Below are 19,141 nucleotides of genomic sequence, written 5' to 3'. Positions count from 1 at the left end.
CAGAAATTCCACATAAGCTAATTCACAGCGGAGAAAAACTATTTTCATGTGATATATGTATTAAAAAATTTACTGTTTCAAGGAAATTAGTTACACACAAGCGAATAGTTACACATAAATATTTAAAAAAAAAAGTAAACGTAAATTTATAACAAAGTAAAATCGCCGTCACATGATATCCATGATAAAAAGATCGTAAATCAACTTTTATTGTGTGGACAGTAATTTTTTTCATCAGCTAAAAGGCAAAGAAAGTTCAATACGTATAGGTACGCATAAAATGGTTCTGCCAAAGGTTCAGTCTCGGTACTTTTTAAAATAGAATCAGAAGGTTTAGAACTAAGTCACCAATCCCTTCAATTTTTATTGAAAAAATGTGGATTGTGGTATCATGTTCGAAAAAAATTTCGTTGAAAGTGTTTAATACTAGTATTAAGCCGATATGCGATACAGAAATTTGGAAAAAGTCACCATAGTAAAGGAAAGGTTTTTGAGCGAAAATTATTTCGAACATTTAACGTAATATGTTAAATGTTTTAATATTAATATTTTATGACTAATTTTTTAAGTAACGCCTATTTTAATAATTAATATAAGTAAGGTAAGCTGTAGGTGATCGTGGAGAAAACTGGGGAGTAAGGACTCACAGAAAAACTTCTGTCTTTTTATTTCGTGCCATCCATATCATTCAATGAACGCACACTGGTTACCATCTGGTTACTCATAAGCATAGGGTGAATTCTACTGAATTGAACCGTTGTCAAATGTCAAAACCTGTACGTCAAAATTGAAACCGATAGAGAACATAGACAAACATTTAATAAAATTTGTAAATCAAATGGAAGCTTTTTAAACAATAACTTGCAATTAATAATATTTACTTAATTAGATATTAAAAATAATATAAATAAAATGAGTGAGGCCACATTTAAAATTGGTCGTCGCGTGTTAGTACCATCGAAAGAATGTCGTGGAACAATTTCATATGTTGGCTTTCCAACTTTTGCATCGGGAAAATGGATTGGTGTTATTTTGGATGAACCAAAAGGAAAAAATGATGGTACCGTCAAAGGTCAACAATATTTTCAGGTAAGATTTTGCAAGAATATCACGTTGGAAAATGTGATTATAAATTATTTAAATTTGGTACAGTGCGAGGAGAATTGTGGAATATTTTTGAAACAAACACAATTAACATTACTGGATGAACATGGCAATCCCATTGAATCACCAGTTACGACACCGGATGAAGGTGGTTCAACATCAAATGTGCCTAAACCACGATCACGTCTCAGCAGGTATATTCAATTGTTGATTATTTTGAGTACCATATTGCATTTTAATCATTGCTAAAATTATTTTAAGATTAATTAATTAATATGTTGGTTTTATCGCATTTGAATTGTATTGACAGGCCATTGAATTGAGAATCCCATATTTATCATTATTCCATTTTGATTTACAGTTTGAAATTACCCATGCCTATGCATGTGCGTGATTCGAGGAGAATAGTTTTTTCTTGTATGTTAGCCTGCTTGAAAATTTTCTCATTATTCAATATTCTTGAATGTGAAATATTCGAAATTGTTTGTAAGAAATGTAAAAATTTGTTTTCGATTTTCTGCAATTTTTTGCCCAGATTTTCTTAAGAAAAGAAAATTGTTATCTACCGATCTGAACCATAACTTATGGGGTAGGGATAACGATTTGGGAGATTGCATTTCATTCTGAATTAGAAATATTTTTGTATATAATCTTATCTCGTATTGTACGGTTACACCGCTACAAAACCGTTTAAACTTTATCAATACTTTTGTTTCAGACGAGTTTTTTCGCAGTTTCGGTGGTTGCCTTTAAACCGCTACGGGAAAAGCTTAAAAAACTTCACTAATTAATTGCGTGTTCTATATCGTTATTAAGTATGACAAACATACAGAAGTAACTAATCTCCTTATCAAAACATTTTCATTTTTCTCAATACTATAAAAAAAATAGATTCCCCAAACATCCATTTCCCCAAAAATATTTCCTATTATTTTCTAATCTTGCTCAAAGCAGATCAAAAGTAATTCCTAAATTTTGGTATTATCTTTATGGAAATTTAGAATTTCTATGTATCCAGTAAACAGTAAAAATTACTTTTCTTTCTATTAGAGGTCGAAGACCAGGCTTAGTACTTGACAGGCATTTCAGAATCGTTGAAAATTTGAGAGGTTACCAATATGGAAATGCTCATAAGTTGGATCCTCCCTTTCAAGGAGTATGGAAAATTTTCAATTGCCCGGCATGCTTAAAATTGATAAATATTAATTGAGGACGAGATTCCAATAAGAAGATAATGGAACAAATAAACATATGCAACGTGAAAATTGGTTTGCTTAGCGGTTTAAGCGCAACGCCAAATTTCGAAAAAAATTTCGTGATATCGGAGTGATTTCCTAGTTATGAAAACGCGTAGTTTTATGTGCAGTTGTGACACAAGATTCCTACGGCTTTTCATGGGTTTTCTTTTTTTCGGGTTATCGGGAAGTATTGTCGGTATTGTTACGGGGATTATAAAAAGAAAAAATTTCTCCGAACTATACAAATATTCCGTAAGAACACTCTGGAAACTCGTTCGGATCTCGTATATAGACGGCACACAAAATTCCGTGTTCAATCCAATTTTACAAAAGAGTATAATCCGCAGTAAGTCCATTCGAGTTTCGAACGGATCATCAAAACCGCTTGGGTGTCGAACGCCGAAAAATCTCGTTTTTTGTGTGCCTAATATTGTCCTCAATTTTAAGCTTTTCGCGTAATTAAAAACTATCCAGGCCCCAGCTGAAAGAAAGTCTCCGCCTATAAAAATTTCCGTTGAAGAAAAAGTTGTTAAACCCGGCTTTGACAGCAACTTCTCAAATTTATATTCGTTCTGAAATGACTATCAAATATTACACTTGGCCCTAAACTATTATCAAAAAATATACAGAAATATTTTTTATAATTGTAATTGTATTATTCTTTGTTTGCGGCATTATCATTTTAGCGCCAACACACGTAATAAACCCCCAAACAGGTATGTAGTTAATTGAATCTTTGTTTGAAAAAAAGGCTTCCGTATTTTCTTTTAATTAATTTGTTGTTTATTAATTTTTGTATTTACTTCTCTTAAATCTTGGCTGATTATGAAAATTTAATGAAAATTAATAAAAACTTCGCTCTGTGTAATAATAATTTTATTAAAATTTAACATTGAGCCCCAGTGCCTGTTAGCATACGCTGTCTTTGATAATTTCACCCCTAGAAATTGTTGTGTGGCTTAATATTATACTTAACCTAACAATTTTTTTATTTACGAAAGTTCAAATAAATGTGCGTCGTCTTACATGCGACTCGAAAAGTTTTTGATCTCCGCCACAGTCTTCAATTTGACGAAATCATATTTCCTCCCTAAATATAGACTTATACAATGTATCGAAGGTCAAAGCTGAGATGTGGGGATGTGTTATAATCCCATTACATGACCCCTAGAATACAATTTATGTGGTTTTAGAGATGTACTTATCGCTACTTTTTATTTCTCATATGTACTTCCCGCTACTTTTGGGGATCCCCAGCGGATCTGTTTAGTTAAGATGAGCTGAAATTCGGCATGTAGGGATAGGGTTTGTTTATAATTATTATTTGAAGGAATTCCTACGGGAAAACCACTTTTTCGACATTTTCATGGATTTGAACTTCAGTACAGCTTCTCTAAATTGAGCTTGTGCTAAATTGATAGCTGTCAAATTGAAACCTGCGAAAGCGGTCGAAAACGTTCCGTGCCGTGTGAAGCAGAACGCTCCACTTATAGATTTTCGTAAAAAGTTGTTAGGCTGAGCATAATTAAGCCACAAACAAATTTCTGAAAGTGTACTTATCATTTACAATGTATGTTTGTTGGTCTAATTGGCCCAGTCTAATTGGTTATACCGGGTGTATACTTAAAAATAGTCAAAGAGGAGAGTATGCCAAATCAAGCATTTCGGTGTTAAAAACTACGCGCGCGTTCAGATGTCTCGGAATAATGTTTCTCATAACAGTTTTTGAGATATAAGCAAGGATTGCTCTATCGTTAATAGCCTGTTAATGTCAAAGCTAAACTGTTTTAAATCCGTTAAAGATACAATTTGTTTTTTTATAACAATATTAATTTTTATTCGAATCATTTTAATCGAAGGATTCAATGACTTCCATAAAAAATTAAAATGATGTTTAAAGTTTTTGATGTTTAAAAAAGTTTCCGGGCACATGTTCGTTCCTTCTACAAAAATGCTTGTTTCGACGTACATTAATTACACTTCTCGTATATTGTCCATTTATTCGTATATACCAAGTATAAATACTAATCATAACGTTTATTTCAATGCATTTGAAAATTTAATAATTTTAAACTTAAGGGAGTGAAAAAATTCACAACACGAAAGTTGCATTAGTTAACGATTAGCTTATTTTCTTTTAGGCGAGTCGTATTGAATCAAAATCATCTATTTTCGTCAGAAAATTGAAAAGGCTAGTTTATTTAGAATTTTTATAAAAAAAATGCGCTAAATACGATGGTGATAAAATTATTTTATAAAAACGGCTTAACTGTTAAAATGTATGTTTTTTCGCTGCAATTTTCATTGTTTTGATGTTTTTTGACTTTGGTGAGTAGAACAAAAAATTAAGAGACAAAAATGAAGATTTTAACAAAATACGTTGTTTAAGTTGCGACCGTTTAAGTTTTTACTATTTTATTGTTATAAATACTTAGTTACATTTGATATAAAAAAAATACTGAAAAGACCTTTTGTTGAGTAGGGAAAAACTCAGAAAGTAATTGATAAGTTTTGACCCTTAATTTGTTTATAACAATTGAACGATAGAAGATAAAAGGTCGCAACTTATAAAATCTTTATTTGTTCACTTAATTTTTTTCTGCTTGCGCACCGTTTTTATTAAATAGTAGAAAAACATCAAAACAATGAAAATTTCAGCTATAAAACATATTTTTTAGCAATTGAGCAATTTGAATGAATAATGACTGCATATTTGTTATTATCGACAATCGATCGACTCATGGGGGTTTTTGGTGTCATTGTTTATGAATCCGAGTGCCAATAGGCAACTGAAGATGGTTGCAACCCTATTAAAATCATTCCTAGAATTGGTATAAATAAACAAATTTTTAATTAAAAATTTCACCTTGAAAAACTTTGAAAATCGGTTCTCGGGGGTTTTTGGGAACGCCGATCATGAATTCGAGGTCAAAAAGCAAATGAAGATGATTGCAATTCCATTAAAACCACACCTAGAATTGAGAATGATAAAAAAATTAAAAAAAAATTTTACTAGAAAATCGTCCTTTGGGGTTTTCGGAGTCACTGATCATGAATTGGAGGTTGAAAAGCAACTGAAGATGGTAGCAACCCCATTAAAACCATCCTTAGAAGTGATAGATATAAAAAAATTTTAATTCAAAATTTCACTTCGAAAATTTTCTTTCGGTGGTATTTGGGATCAGCGATCATGAATTCGAGGTCAAAAAGCAACCGACTTTTGTTCGTTGATAACGTAGATACCTGAAATTCAAAAACTAGAGCTGATCGAAAGATTCTAATTATATATTTGAGCTTAGCACGCCATGTGTAGCCAACAACAGCAAAAATTTTCCCGGCAACAAATACACTGTAAACTAGTGAATAACCTGACTAATGAACATTTTTCATAAGTGTGATGATTTAGTTTTTTGGTTAAGCTTGAGAAAGGGAAAGAACGTAACTGTCCTTCCCAAACGAACTAGTCAAAAATAATAAAAATATCTCCGTAATATAAATTTTTCCTCTAAATAGTTTAAAATTATTAAACAAAATAAATGCATTCTTTGTAAAAAAAAGCGCTTATTTAAAGGTATACATAAACTTTATCCAAAAATTGTACAAACACTGATTTAAAAAAAAGCTGTTTAGTGGAATTAAACTTTGCTTTAATTAGAGCTTTCGAAAATCTTAAGCATAAATTTTTAAAATAACAATTTTTCAATGTTTAATTAAAATAAAAAATTAAATATACTGTTTTTTGAATTTTTCTCAAAATTTTGCCCTTTTACTGATTGGATATTTCCTACTTAATTCATTTTGCGGCTTAAAGTTTAATAAATGTTAAACGGAAAGCTTCCTTGGATCAACAAATAAAACCTAAACCAACTACATTAAAATTAAATTCCAGGTAAAAATTCGTTTAAAATAATTGGCAATTAATTAATTATAATAAATAATTTGTTAGATCGAGAGCTCGTGATATGAAACATACTTATATAGATTTAAGAAAACTTTGCGGGGTTTTAAGAGAATCTAAAATACATGTAAATAAAGATGGTATGAAATGTAAAAAAACTCCGAAAAAAATTCTTTTGGTGAGTTTAAAAATCTTTCATATCAGTCTTTTTTCTTGCATTTTAAGTAAACCTTAGGCACCATAAATTTTTCTTAAATCTACTAAATGGTAACTTTAAATTTCGAGCTCCCGGATTCTTTTTTTTTTTGGATTCATATCATTACCACCACATTTTTTGATTGGGCATTTTTTTTATACAAATAAAAATTCGTAGCAAATTATGAACAACGCATATCATTTATTTTCAAAAGTAGATTTTAGATGTATCATAAAATATACAGGGTGAAACTTAATGATCGTAAGATAGAAAAAATGATTCTTTGGATTCTTTTTATCTATACTAAACAAAAAAAAAAAGAAAAAAGCGACACTTTATATTTCGTTTCAATACACAATATTTGTAGGTGTGTAAAGTTGTTATTCTTGGATCTTTTAGGCTCTACCAGAGCTCATTTTAAGGGTAAAAAAGTAAACTTAAAGGTATGCTACTAGGTTAGAAGTGTTTTTATAGTAATCGGAAATTCAAGCTAAGTTGTAAAAGGAAAAAAAATTAAAAGTCACATTATGAAAACCGTTGTGTTATTTAAAGAGATATTTTTTCCCCTCTAATTTGATGTGCTTTTCATAGTCGTATGATTTTGCATTCTTGAGATATATTTATGAAAGCATATTTCTAAGCGGCAACCATACAATCAGTGGCGGATAAACCATTAGGCGGATTAGCGACTGCTAATTTGCCCCGGGAAAAAGTCAATATAAAAGTTTAAATTTGTACGAGAAAGGTCCTACAAGGGGGCGCCCAGATAAAAGATAAATTTTTATGAGAAGGGCCGCACACAAGGGAGGCTCCAAGGTAATTTACGAAGACTTAAAAAAACGGCGCCATCTGAAGAATTGCATTGTCTAGGGGCCTCGGCATGGGTTAATCCGGCACTGTGTATAGTTATAGCTAAATTATACATTTTGTAAGGATAATTTTTCTCGAGAATTTTATGTTGTTTAAATTAGTTATCTATAATTTTTTTCGAATTTTGTATATTTTGGAGATACTTTTAGATTATTTATCGACTGTCCTGGGATGAATTTACTTCGATGTGGATAGAAATTTCAAACTTTGAAGCAAATGATAAGCCACTGTGTGACTTAGACCAGGGTTTTTCGACTTGTTAAGCAAGAAAAATCCTGTTGGTTGTACGCGTTTATTTTAGGTTTAATACTAACAGACAAAGTTACTGAATTACGAAAAAATTTTTGAAATTACGAATGTAATTCTACTGGTTTGAGCCTCCGGTTCGAACTCTGTAAACAACATTTAAGATATTGTTCTTGATAAAATAATCCAAAGAATCGTTTTTGAAGCTTATTTACACTTTTAAGTTATACTCGATATATTGGCACGATTAAAATAAAAAGGTTGATAATCACGAAGAGGTTTATGAAGAATGGTGTTAAGGACATTTTATTTTTCCAAGTTATCACTTACTGGCAATATAACTTGTTTAAGTTTAGGAACATTTCAAACATCTTTAAATAATCTATTTTGAAATCGTTTCAGAAAAGATAGGGGTATCGCATTTTTAAAAAATTTCTTTTTGTCTTGCTGGAAATTTGTATATAAATCTTGGAAAAGTTTTAACCATACGACAAAAGTAATTAAGTGAGTATAACGAGGAATGTTGCAATCTATGCAGTAGGGTAATGTCCCGATTGACGGAAACACGTCAAAAACCCTAGGGCTAGAAAATTGATTTTTTAATATAAGGCACAGCATGAAAACTTCCTGATTTGTATTTATTACCAAATAGCAGGGTGATTGAAATAGTGTGGAGTAGTCTCTTATTTGAAAGACCGTCTATTAAAATTTTGTTTATTGTGGGAAATTAGAGACGTTATTGGAGTAGAAAGTTCATCTGTTGTTTTTTACCGATTACTATCATTATGTGACAAATAACCCGAATTAATATTATCTGATTCTTCCTTATAAAGCAATCTGAATACCACTAATCACAAATCGTTCGAAATTCTTGGAATTTGGAATATCATAATCGATAATTCGCTCGTCATAATCGATTTTCTGCTGCATCTTGTATAAACATTCACTTGGAAACGTTTTGAACGTTTTTCTTTGTAAGGGACTTGATTCCCTTAATGAAGGTAAAATAGGTGGTGAAAGTTTCTATTGTGGTACTGATGTTTTAGAAGTTAGAAATATGAAAATGGACGTAAGCTTGCATGGAAATTCCTTGTTTTTTTGTAGTTAATACCATGGATATTAATATTTAGGCTTTTGGTCGGAAATTAAAGATGGTCTATCTTATTTTTATCTTCTAAGGAAAGAAGGTAAAACAGTAAATGAATTTATGAACTTTTGTTAGGGAATCCCGTTTTTTTTGAAGTTAGAAACATGAAAGAATCTTTTAATTAAAGAGTAAAATAGGGTATGAAAGCTAGGTTAGGCCGATTTAAAAAAATTGTTTAATTTCAGGGTAAAATTAAATTTAAAATAATTATTTTTATTTTTTCAATAAGGCTCCGGTTGGATGTTTTTATTTAAACAGTAAATCGTGGTTTTTTTCTATTACAAAACCTTGTCAATTAATATAGAAAAGTTTCTTGGAATGTAGCAAATTATACGGAAAAAGAAATTTTGTGAAAATATTTCGATACCCCTATTTTATTAGACAAAAGACACTCTCCGAAAGTATGAATTTTAGTTATAAGTACTAACAAAATGTCCTTAAATCCACTTTGTCACAAAATTCATTTTATTAAATAAAAAATAAAAATTGATAACTTTTTACTAACTTTTTTGAGATTAATAAAATATACGGGGTGCCCTGAATAGTGTGTACAACGCTCTACCAGATATAGTAAAGCTCAAAATAAATCGAATTAGCTAAACTTACCTTTGTACAAAGTTGGTTCGTTTAGTAGCTAGGCGATCTTAAAGTACAAATTTTGAAATCCATTTGAGAGTTTGAGTCCATAAGAACTTTTGGTCAACATGATCAAAACTACCTTAATCCAGAGTTTTCAAAATTTTTTATCCGAAACCAAAAATCAATATCTCCTGTAGGCATAACCTTTGAAGGACCGTAGCTCGGAAGGGAAAGGTTTTTGAGAGTTGAGTCCATAAAAACTTTAAATCAGCATGATGAAAACGACCTTAATTAACCGAAATCAAAAATCAATGTATTGTGTCCGGGGTCCTTTGAACTTGTAATACTAACTCGCAAGCGAAGTAACTTTGCAATAGAGTAAGTGTAGCTATATCGACTTATTTAGAAGTATACATGATAGAGCGTTGTCTACACTATTTAGAAGGTACATCTGGTATAAATCAAATTCCTTTCGCATTGTAATTAGTTTTTCAAACATGTTCGTAAATAACATCCGTTCCAATCGACATGTCTATCGATTAGAGAACTTTGAAGCTTGATATAAAATCATTACTTAAAATTTTTATTTCACGTAAACTGAATATTATAGTGTTGTAGTTTGGGTATTTTAATTATTGATTTAGTTAGATGTTCAGTTTATGTGAAATTTACTTGATAATAAAGTATTATATATATAAAAAAAGGTAAAAGATGCATGAAAAAGCATATTCATTTTCTTAGTGTTTTAATATTTAATGTTTATTTATATGTTATGTTTTCGTCATACATACCGCGTGTTCAGTAAACGATGTGGTAAAATAGTCAACAAATCAATGTAATTCGTCTTAAGTTCGGGATTTCAAATATCTTAATGGCATTTCCATTAAAATTAACCGTTCACTCTACATTTGCAAATTTGCTTCGTGATTTTTGATAGGCTGAAATTTCAAACTCTGAAGTTACAGTCTATCAAAAATTTGAAAATGAAGAGCCATCGGTTAATTTTATCTTTGAGTGTATATCCTGAAGATCTTTTTGAGAAACAAAATCTAATAAATTGTATAGAATTTGCAATTTGTAACATATTAAAATTTAGAATTTGTAATCTTTAAAAATTTGCATCTAATCTTTTGGTAGCTTAAATAAAATAAATTAAGTCACATTGATAAAATTCTTTACAGATATTTGAACGTATTGAGTAAAAGTTAGAACTCAATTTGGATGGCAAAAAGCAATGTAGTTAAGCTTTGGTATTGTATAAAGCTTTTAGATTAAAAATAATAGAAAAATTGTACAAAACTAGCACAAACTCATTCGAGTTTAGTTCTTTATCCAAGTTTGATTCTTAAAACTTTTTCTCAAATTGAGAATTAATGTATAAAGAATTTTCAACAGTAGTTGTTACACATGCAATTAAAAATTATATTGGGTTTTTCATTAAGACTGTCCGAACTTTAAACTTTAATTCAATAACTTGTATATGAGATATCTAAAATAATTTTACACATAAGTGCTGCCCAATGAAATTGCGGTTGCCATTTATATTTATCTGGTATTATATCATACAAAAGCAATGGAATATTCTTCCAAATAAAAAGATTCAAATATATTCAACTCATACAAAATGTTTAAGTGTAAGGTGAAAATCGAAAACGTAACAAATAAATAAACAATAGTTTTATTTCAAGATAAAGGAGCGTTCTGATATAAATATTGGTAATATTTTTCGAAATTCTTCCGGAAAACATGCACATGTATACTTTAAAGCTTTCGGAAAATTCTATATGCATGATTTTTGTTTGTAAATAATACCAATTTTTACCAACAAAAAGTGTATCGTTTCGCTCCATTAATGATTGAAATATTGCCAAGATTTAGAAAAAAAATTGGTCCTCGTAGCTCAAGAATATCGTTAACTGGTAGTCGACAATCGTTAGCTGGAAGTCGACAATCATTAGCTGGAAGTCGATCACATTTGGCATCACCAATGGTTGAACGTAACGATAGCATTATCGATAATACACCAACGATGACTTCAAGCTTAAGTGAAATACCAATACCGAAACGTGCGTCATTTGTTGAAACTGGTTTTGTGGAAACATTAAAACCACAATTTACACCTGGGCAATCGATTATTTCACCAGGAATGTCTGCAAGTTCAACTGTTGAAGAGAAGTTTACAAATTTACAATATCAACAAGAAGTCGATAATTTACGCTCGCAAGTGCGTGATTTAACGGAGAAATTAGAAACGCTAAAAATAAAACGGGCTGAGGATAAAGAAAAATTAAAAGATTATGATAAAACACGATTGCAATTAGAACAATTGATTGAGTTTAAAACAAAAATTATGGAATCGAAAGCAAGTTTACAACGCGAATTACAGCGTGCTAAACAAGAGGCGCGAGAAGCTATTGAAGCACGCGAACAACATGCTGAAGAAATGGCTGATTTAACAGAAACTATTGAAATGGCAACTTTGGATAAAGAAATGGCTGAAGAAAAAGCTGAAACTTTACAAATTGAATTGGAAACTGCACGTGAAAGAATTGAGGAATTAACTTTAGATTTAGAAATTATGAAAACTGAAATGCAAAATAGAGGTAAAATTTAGATTTAATTTTAATCATTATTGACTATTTTTTTGTCTTGGATTTCCGAATTTGAAAATTAAGATATCTTAACGATCCAGGGTTCAAGTTCCTGTTTGGGAGCGAAACATGTGTGAGAAGAATTTTGAATTATCTAAAAAAACATAAGAAAAATAACTTCTTTTTGAAATAAATACAATTTGTTAAAAGTCCTTTGTGTACTTATTTTTTTTTTGAAATTTTCTTAGAGAGTGGTACAATTAAAGAGGGTGATGTAACTAATTCTTACGAAGTTAAACAATTGGAACAACAAAATGCTCGACTTCGAGAGACTTTAGTTCGAATGCGTGATTTGGCTGCACATGAAAAACATGAATATCAAAAATTAATGAAAGACATGGATCAGAAAAAGTCGGAAATTGCTGAATTGGGACGAACAAAAGAAAAGTTGAGTACTCGTGTTGAGGAAATGGAACAACAAATTGCTGATTTGCAAGAGCAGGTAATTTTCCGAAGAAATTTTTTCGAAGTTTCCTAGACTAAAAGCCACAAAAATACATAAAGGTTCTCATTTCTTGTAATGCTATTTGCTATTTTGTTCCCTTGTGTTTCAATGTACCTTGGCACAGGGTCAAAATTTCAGAAAACGTTAAATGTTTTTTTAATTTTAGGTTGACGCCGCTTTAGGTGCTGAAGAAATGATTGAACAGCTGGGTGATCGAAAAATGGCATTAGAAGATCGAGTAAAACATTTAGAAGAAGAATTAGCCGATTTGGAAGCATTACAAGATATGAATGAACAATTGGTTGAAAGTAATGCCGAACTCGAACAAGACTTACGTGAAGAGCTTGATCTAGCACATGCTGCAACACGTGAGGCAATTCGTGAAAAAGAAGCTGCCTACGAAATAATTACCGATCGTGAGCATACAATTAATAAATTCCGTGAATTGGTCCAAAAATTACAGCAACAATTACAAGATTTACAACATCGTTTGGAAACAGAATCAAATAAACCGGTCTCAGCACTTGAAGTATTGGACTTCAAGAAAATGTTTGCGGAAACAAAAGCACATACTAAGGCAATTGATTTGGAATTAAGACAAATTGAGACGCAACAAGCTACAGAACATGTTCAATATCTTTCCGCTTACATGCCGGATACATTTATGGCAAGAGGAGGTATGTTATAACTTTTTCATAGAATTTTTTAAATTGTATATGTATAATATGTCATTTTTAGGGGATCATGATGCAATATTGACTCTGTTGATGTTACCACGTTTGTTATGGAAAAGCGAAATATTGTTGTCACAAACACGTGATAAATTTCCACCAATTGATAAAATTGATCGTGAAGGGCTTATTCGTGGACATACAATTGGTCAATTTACTTTCCGATCACGTTTGGCCTTCTTTTTACATACTTTACAGGTAAGTTTTTGAAATATTGTTTATTTTATTATCATTATGTTTTTCTAATTTTGTTACAGGCTGTACTGCACAAATATTTGTTTGCATTGAACACGTGTAAACCTACAACATTACTTAAAGTCGGTGGAACATTCCCAGAAATGGCTGCTCAAGAGAAATCAATCGATAATTTAATTGATTTATTAAAACGTGATCAATTAGATGAAAATGTACCGACAGAAGGTTTAGAACGTTGTATTAATTACTTTAATACAATGTATCCATTGTTGTTGAACGATGATGGACAATTAAATCATAATCAACTAATATTGGATAGTGTAAAAGCTCTCAGTTCCGCTTTAGATAGTATTACTGTTGATGCAACAGCACTACGCGCGTTATCGCCAACAGCTCCAGATATTGGTGATATGGGTTTATTAGCACAACATATCATAACAACTGCAGAACAATTGCAACAACAATTGAAATTAATTAGACGTCGTATACCACCCGATACAAATATCACGAATTTAGGATTTAAAAATGAAATTTCTAATAATTTAAATGCATGTTGTGTACATGCTGGTAAAGTGACACGTACGTTACAGGAGATTATTAAAGCTGCTATTCAACAAATCTTGGCTAATGGTGGTAAGTTTCTAGTATTTTGAAAACTAGAGGTATTGATGCGTAAAAATATTAGAAATACAAACTAGCATTCTCAATTTAAGTGCTTTAGAGCTTTTATATCAGAATGAACAATCAGCTACGGGATTGCCCTACAGGAATAAAAGAACTCTCATTTTTAGTCTAAATCACGACTTCTATTCTGGGAATAACTGGTATTACAATTTTGATTCTTTTATCATTAAAAAAAAAAAAAACGAAATCTTGCTGAATATTTTGATGTATGAATCCATTGCTCTTCTAGTCTTCATCTTAATTGGTTTTATATTTCTTCTATTGATCATTCGAATATTTTTTTTAGATGCTGATATGTCGTTAAGTCCAGCTAAATTGAAGGAAATTGCTGCAACTGCTAGTGACAAAATCTACGAACAAGATGATTTGGGACCAGTACAAAGTTTGAAAAATTCCTTAGCTTTAATCTTAACCGAATTAACTCAAATTGGCCAAACTCTTTTGGATAACGAATATGATATTAATATTGGAACACTCAACACAGAAAAGGTAAAAATTAAGCAAATTTTTTTAAGTTATGGAACTTATTTCGATCCAACTTTTTCTTCTCGAATCATTTGTTGCAAAGTGTTATTCATGAACTGTTCGTGGCATATTTTAAAAAGAGTTGTTTCTTTTCCTGTTGTACCATGAAAAGTATTCCTGCCAATACAAGTCTTTCGTCTACCGAAAAAAATAAACTTTCATCCTAGCTATTTCAGTTTCGAAAAATTCTTCTTACTATTTGTGCCCTTTTTAAAGAACACTTTCGCTCGCAATAATATATCATCGAATGGTAAATTAAAAAAGCAATAAAAAAAACTCTAACGTGAAATTTTTATTTCTAATATTAGACCCTTTTTTTTATAGCCTACACGACCGGTCATATTACGAGCGCAAGCAGTGAAGAAAGAATTAGAAGAAACGAAAACATTAACCAGTAAATTAGAAAATCGTGAAGCTGATATTAAGGAATTGAAGAGAGTAGCGAAACAAAAGCATGAAGAACTGTCAGAAATGATAATACGTAAAGAATTAGCTGAAAAGAAACTTGGTAACGTTAATAAAGATTATGAATTTACCGTTGATAAATTACAACGTAAATTAGACGAAGCACAAAATGCACTTAAACGTAAGGAGAAAGAATTCGAAGAAACAATGGATCACTTACAGGCTGATATCGATTCACTAGAAAATGAAAAAGGAATGTTAAAAGAGAAAGTAGAAGTTTATAGGAAGAAAGCACAGTTAGAAATGACACGTAGTCCAACAAGTGGTCGAGCTGCAATCGGTACAACACCAGCTACAATTACTGGTTCTGGAGCAAGTTTACCCGTGGTTATTAAAGACTCACCACTCTTATTACAAGAAATCAAGAGTTTAACGCACGCTTTGAAACATGAAACACAAGAGCGTCGTAAATATCAATCTGCATTCCTTAAAGAACAATTAAAAGCTCTACCACCATTCCCAGTGACTAATAAAGCGCAAGATCAAACATTGGATCGCTTACAACAAGAATTAAACGAATTGAAGAAAGATCTATTGCATACGTTAGCTACACCAAAGGTTGTCGATTTAACGAAGCGAAAACCTGGTGAACTTCCACTATTAAATGCTGATGCACCCATTAATCATTTGTGGCAGGAACGTAAACGTATAGAAGATTTAACTGTACGAGCGAATAATATATTTAATAAAATTGTTAGTGAAAAAGTGAAACGGAAAAATGGTGGAAAGATTGAAGCTGATTTTACCGAATTTCCATCAAATGAAATGTCGAAGGTAGGTGGAATCTTAATTATTCTTGACTTAATTTTTACTTTTACAACTTTTTAACTTTTATCAAATCCCAATTGTTGATTTCATAAAAATAATTTATTATTTTCTTCTCTAGGCACTAAATGAAACAAAACCAATATCAGTAGCAGAAATAATTATTCCAATACATAAAGTTGATTTAATTCAACCAAAATCAGCGGTTGTGCCTTTGCTCGTTACTCCTCAACAATTACATACAATCCAAAAACAATTTGAAGTTTAAAAAATAATTTTATTTAGCGCTTTTTTAAACAATATTTCATATATCAATTAAATTGATCTATGACTGAATTATATTTATAGCTAATGAAATTATTAACATACAAAAAATTGAAAAATCCTAGATTTATAATGTGTATCTGGAAATATTTTTTTAAAACTAAATTCGAAATTTTAATTCTAATTGATATTTTTGCATACGTTTTTAATTATTCATCGAAGAATACAAAAGACATTTGAAACTGATTTTTGGAAGTTGTGGCCGTTTTAAAGGGATATTAAAGGGAACAACTATTTTTTAACTTCTATATAATCAACTAAATTTTACTTTCTGTAAATTTTGCACCCCCATGTATTACCAATTTGTTTTTTACCACAGAAAAAAATATTTAACGGATATAAATATAACTAGAGAGAACGGGGTCGTTTTTACCGTGCCGTTCAAACCCATTTATAAACTCTTTAATTATTATTCAATAATTAAATACAATAAAATTTGGCAGCTAATGTCTACATATAACAAGTGCTGTGTTGTGCTGATTGATAATTCTTTTAAATTTTTGTAGTCCCTGTCAAATTTTCGAAAAATTAACCATGAAGTTAAACAAAATGATTTAAAATATTAGGTAGCAGCAGGCACTGTTACGCTTTTTCAAGTTTTATTATATGAAAATCAAAGAACTGTATCCTGAGCAGAAATTATTTTATTAAATTTCAAAAATTTCGGTGGTCTAAGCCAAACGAACAGTGTTTGGAAAATTTTGAAATATGAACCGATTAGAAAACTCATGTTTCGAAATTTGATATAGTGACTCAAAATGTCAATTAGCAGGTCATTTTTATGCCTTTTCAATTGTTATTGTAAGAAAATCGGATAATAGTAACCTGTGAAGACATTTTGAATCATTTTCGCAAATTTGAAATCTTTCTGTTACTTCAAGTTACATTTTATTACATTATTATTACGTTTCTTCAAGTTTATTTTACAGAATATCGTATGATGCCACGAAAAAATCGGAAATAGAAACAGAGAAAAATGATTTAACTTTCTTATGTTAGTAATAGTTCTTCTATCAAATCCTTTCGTCAATGGAGTTACAATTAGTTATTACTGTGAATAATAGCTTGTAAAAAAGACAGCTTTTGGTTTCTTAAAAGTTAAAGAGCGTTGTGGGAACCAGATTTAAGTGCACATGTATAGAGCAAAGTTCTCTAGCATAAGGCATGGCATGTGAAATTATAAACCCCGTTATTGCATAATGAAATGTGCGAATATTAAAGGGGGGGGGGAGGTCGCCTAACTGATGACAAGCATAATCTGAAGTTTTCTAATTTACAAACTGGCGGAATTCTTCGCTTAAAAAGGGCTAAATATTCTCTTAGGAAAAAATTTAAAAACAAATTTTAAAAATATCGATTAGAATTGAATAATTTTTTTACGAATTCATCAATTCATCAAAGCACAACATTCATGATCTAAGGAGTTAAAATTAATTCGATTTAATTAATTTGTTCTAATTTATTAACATTGTAATTATTAATTTAGCTTATTTTTCGAAAAAGAGATTTATTTTATAGTCTGCATTAAAAAAAATAATGCCTTTTTAAATGTGATAATATATTGTCTAAATAATGTCAATCATCTGAAAATAAAAGTTGTATGCAATACTTTGTACTTCAAATATATTTTAATTTTTGTGTTTGCTAAATATTTAATAGTTTTAATTTAAAAACCAAAAAAAGATTATCATGATTTATAAATAATATAGGGTGACGAAGAATTCACGCAAATATTTAACACATTGGAATAATTTTCTACATTTCTTTCATATTCTTAGGTCCAAATATTAAAATTAATAAACTGTTTAAATAATTTATAATTTTTAATGTGTGGGTAGCTTTTGCACCACCCTATATGATAAAATCTGTGTATATAAATGAATTATTTTGTTTTTATTTATAAAATTATTAATGGTGGTATGTTAATTTTTTTAATTAAAAATGAATAAAAAAAAATTATGTATCAATATCTTGTGTTTAATTTCATTGAAGTACAATAGACCCAAAGACATTTTTTATCATCATAACAAGATTATTTTTACTTTACGGTCTACAATATACTCTTTTTATCACTAGAACAATAGTAAAATTCCAGTGTATGTATCAGGGAATATGCTTAACCTGAAATTATTATGAAAACAAGATGTCCATGTAAATACGATCATTATGGTCCACACCCAGATGATGAAAATAACGTTTAATAACTGCCTGAAATACTGTTATAGTAAAAATTTTCACAAAAATGTGTACGTTAAAGGCTAAACTAGCCTCTCCGGCCCAATTTCTATGCACCAGTCACTCTTTTTAGCACATCTGATGTTATGCAACGATTAGCGCAAATCTTAGAACCTTTATTACCTTTCATTCATGAGATATCGTGGATGAAAAAAAAAGTGTTGTTGATACATTGCCTTAACCATGAAACGTAAAGCTATGTTGAAAATTTCCATTTGGATTTTTGGACCCATTACAAAAACTTTCTACGGGAAGTTAAAAATAACAAAAATTTTGTTTCAAATTTGGATAAAATTATAAAAATGTATATTAATGATGATTAGCACCTAAAAACAAAATCCTTTGAATATTTAACGTTCAAATTTTGAGGTATCTTCTAAATTTAATTAGGACAAATAAAAATAATTTGGATTTCAAACTTAAAAAAAACAAATACAGTATAACGCATAATTCAAAGAAATTTTTATTTATTCATGTATAAAAACAATCGGTTATTAACAATATATTTATAATAATATAATACAAATTAAAATTTGTTTTTCTTTTAGGCCGAGCTATTTTAACAGAAATAATTGAATGGCAGAACACCAGTCTGTCTTTTGGAATATTCAAAATAGAAATAGTTCTTAATGCAGAATACGAAATTTTATTCGGTCGAAGGTGTTACATTGTGCAGGAGATTAACGTAACTGAAATATTACTGGTAAAGAATATAAGAAAAATTTCTAGAACAAACAACTTTTGTTCAAAACTGTCTGTAACATGTATAAAATTTTGCATTCTGCATTCAGAGAGAACTATTTCCAGATTTGAGTATTCAAAAGGGCAGAATGTATTATGTCC

The 19,141-nt window shown here is 30.2% G+C and overlaps 1 protein-coding gene across 4 annotated transcripts; it reads left to right on the top strand.

Moving 5' to 3' along the window:
- Positions 1 to 749: 749 nt before the first annotated feature.
- LOC123296736 (dynactin subunit 1) lies at positions 750 to 17,518 on the top strand. 4 transcript variants are annotated; one of them, XM_044878351.1, is made up of 12 exons: positions 750 to 1,089; positions 1,153 to 1,298; positions 3,029 to 3,058; positions 6,154 to 6,231; positions 11,178 to 11,881; positions 12,118 to 12,371; positions 12,541 to 13,051; positions 13,113 to 13,303; positions 13,363 to 13,933; positions 14,271 to 14,473; positions 14,834 to 15,748; positions 15,861 to 17,518. In XM_044878351.1, exons 1-12 carry the CDS (start codon positions 913 to 915, stop codon positions 16,005 to 16,007), a joined length of 3,927 nt encoding a protein of 1,308 aa, XP_044734286.1. In that variant the 5' UTR covers positions 750 to 912; the 3' UTR covers positions 16,008 to 17,518. The 4 variants fall into 4 exon arrangements, with proteins under 4 accessions (XP_044734286.1, XP_044734305.1, XP_044734295.1 ...); XM_044878370.1 differs by lacking the exon at positions 6,154 to 6,231; XM_044878360.1 differs by lacking the exon at positions 6,154 to 6,231 and having other exon boundaries at positions 11,151 to 11,881.
- The last annotated feature ends 1,623 nt before the right edge of the window (positions 17,519 to 19,141 follow it).

Source organism: Chrysoperla carnea, chromosome 1 (genome assembly GCF_905475395.1).
Source record: "Chrysoperla carnea chromosome 1, inChrCarn1.1, whole genome shotgun sequence".
Lineage (NCBI taxonomy): Eukaryota > Metazoa > Arthropoda > Insecta > Neuroptera > Chrysopidae > Chrysoperla > Chrysoperla carnea.
The sequence above is the reverse complement of the archived record's forward strand: the minus strand, read 5'-3'. Positions and strand labels throughout refer to the sequence as shown.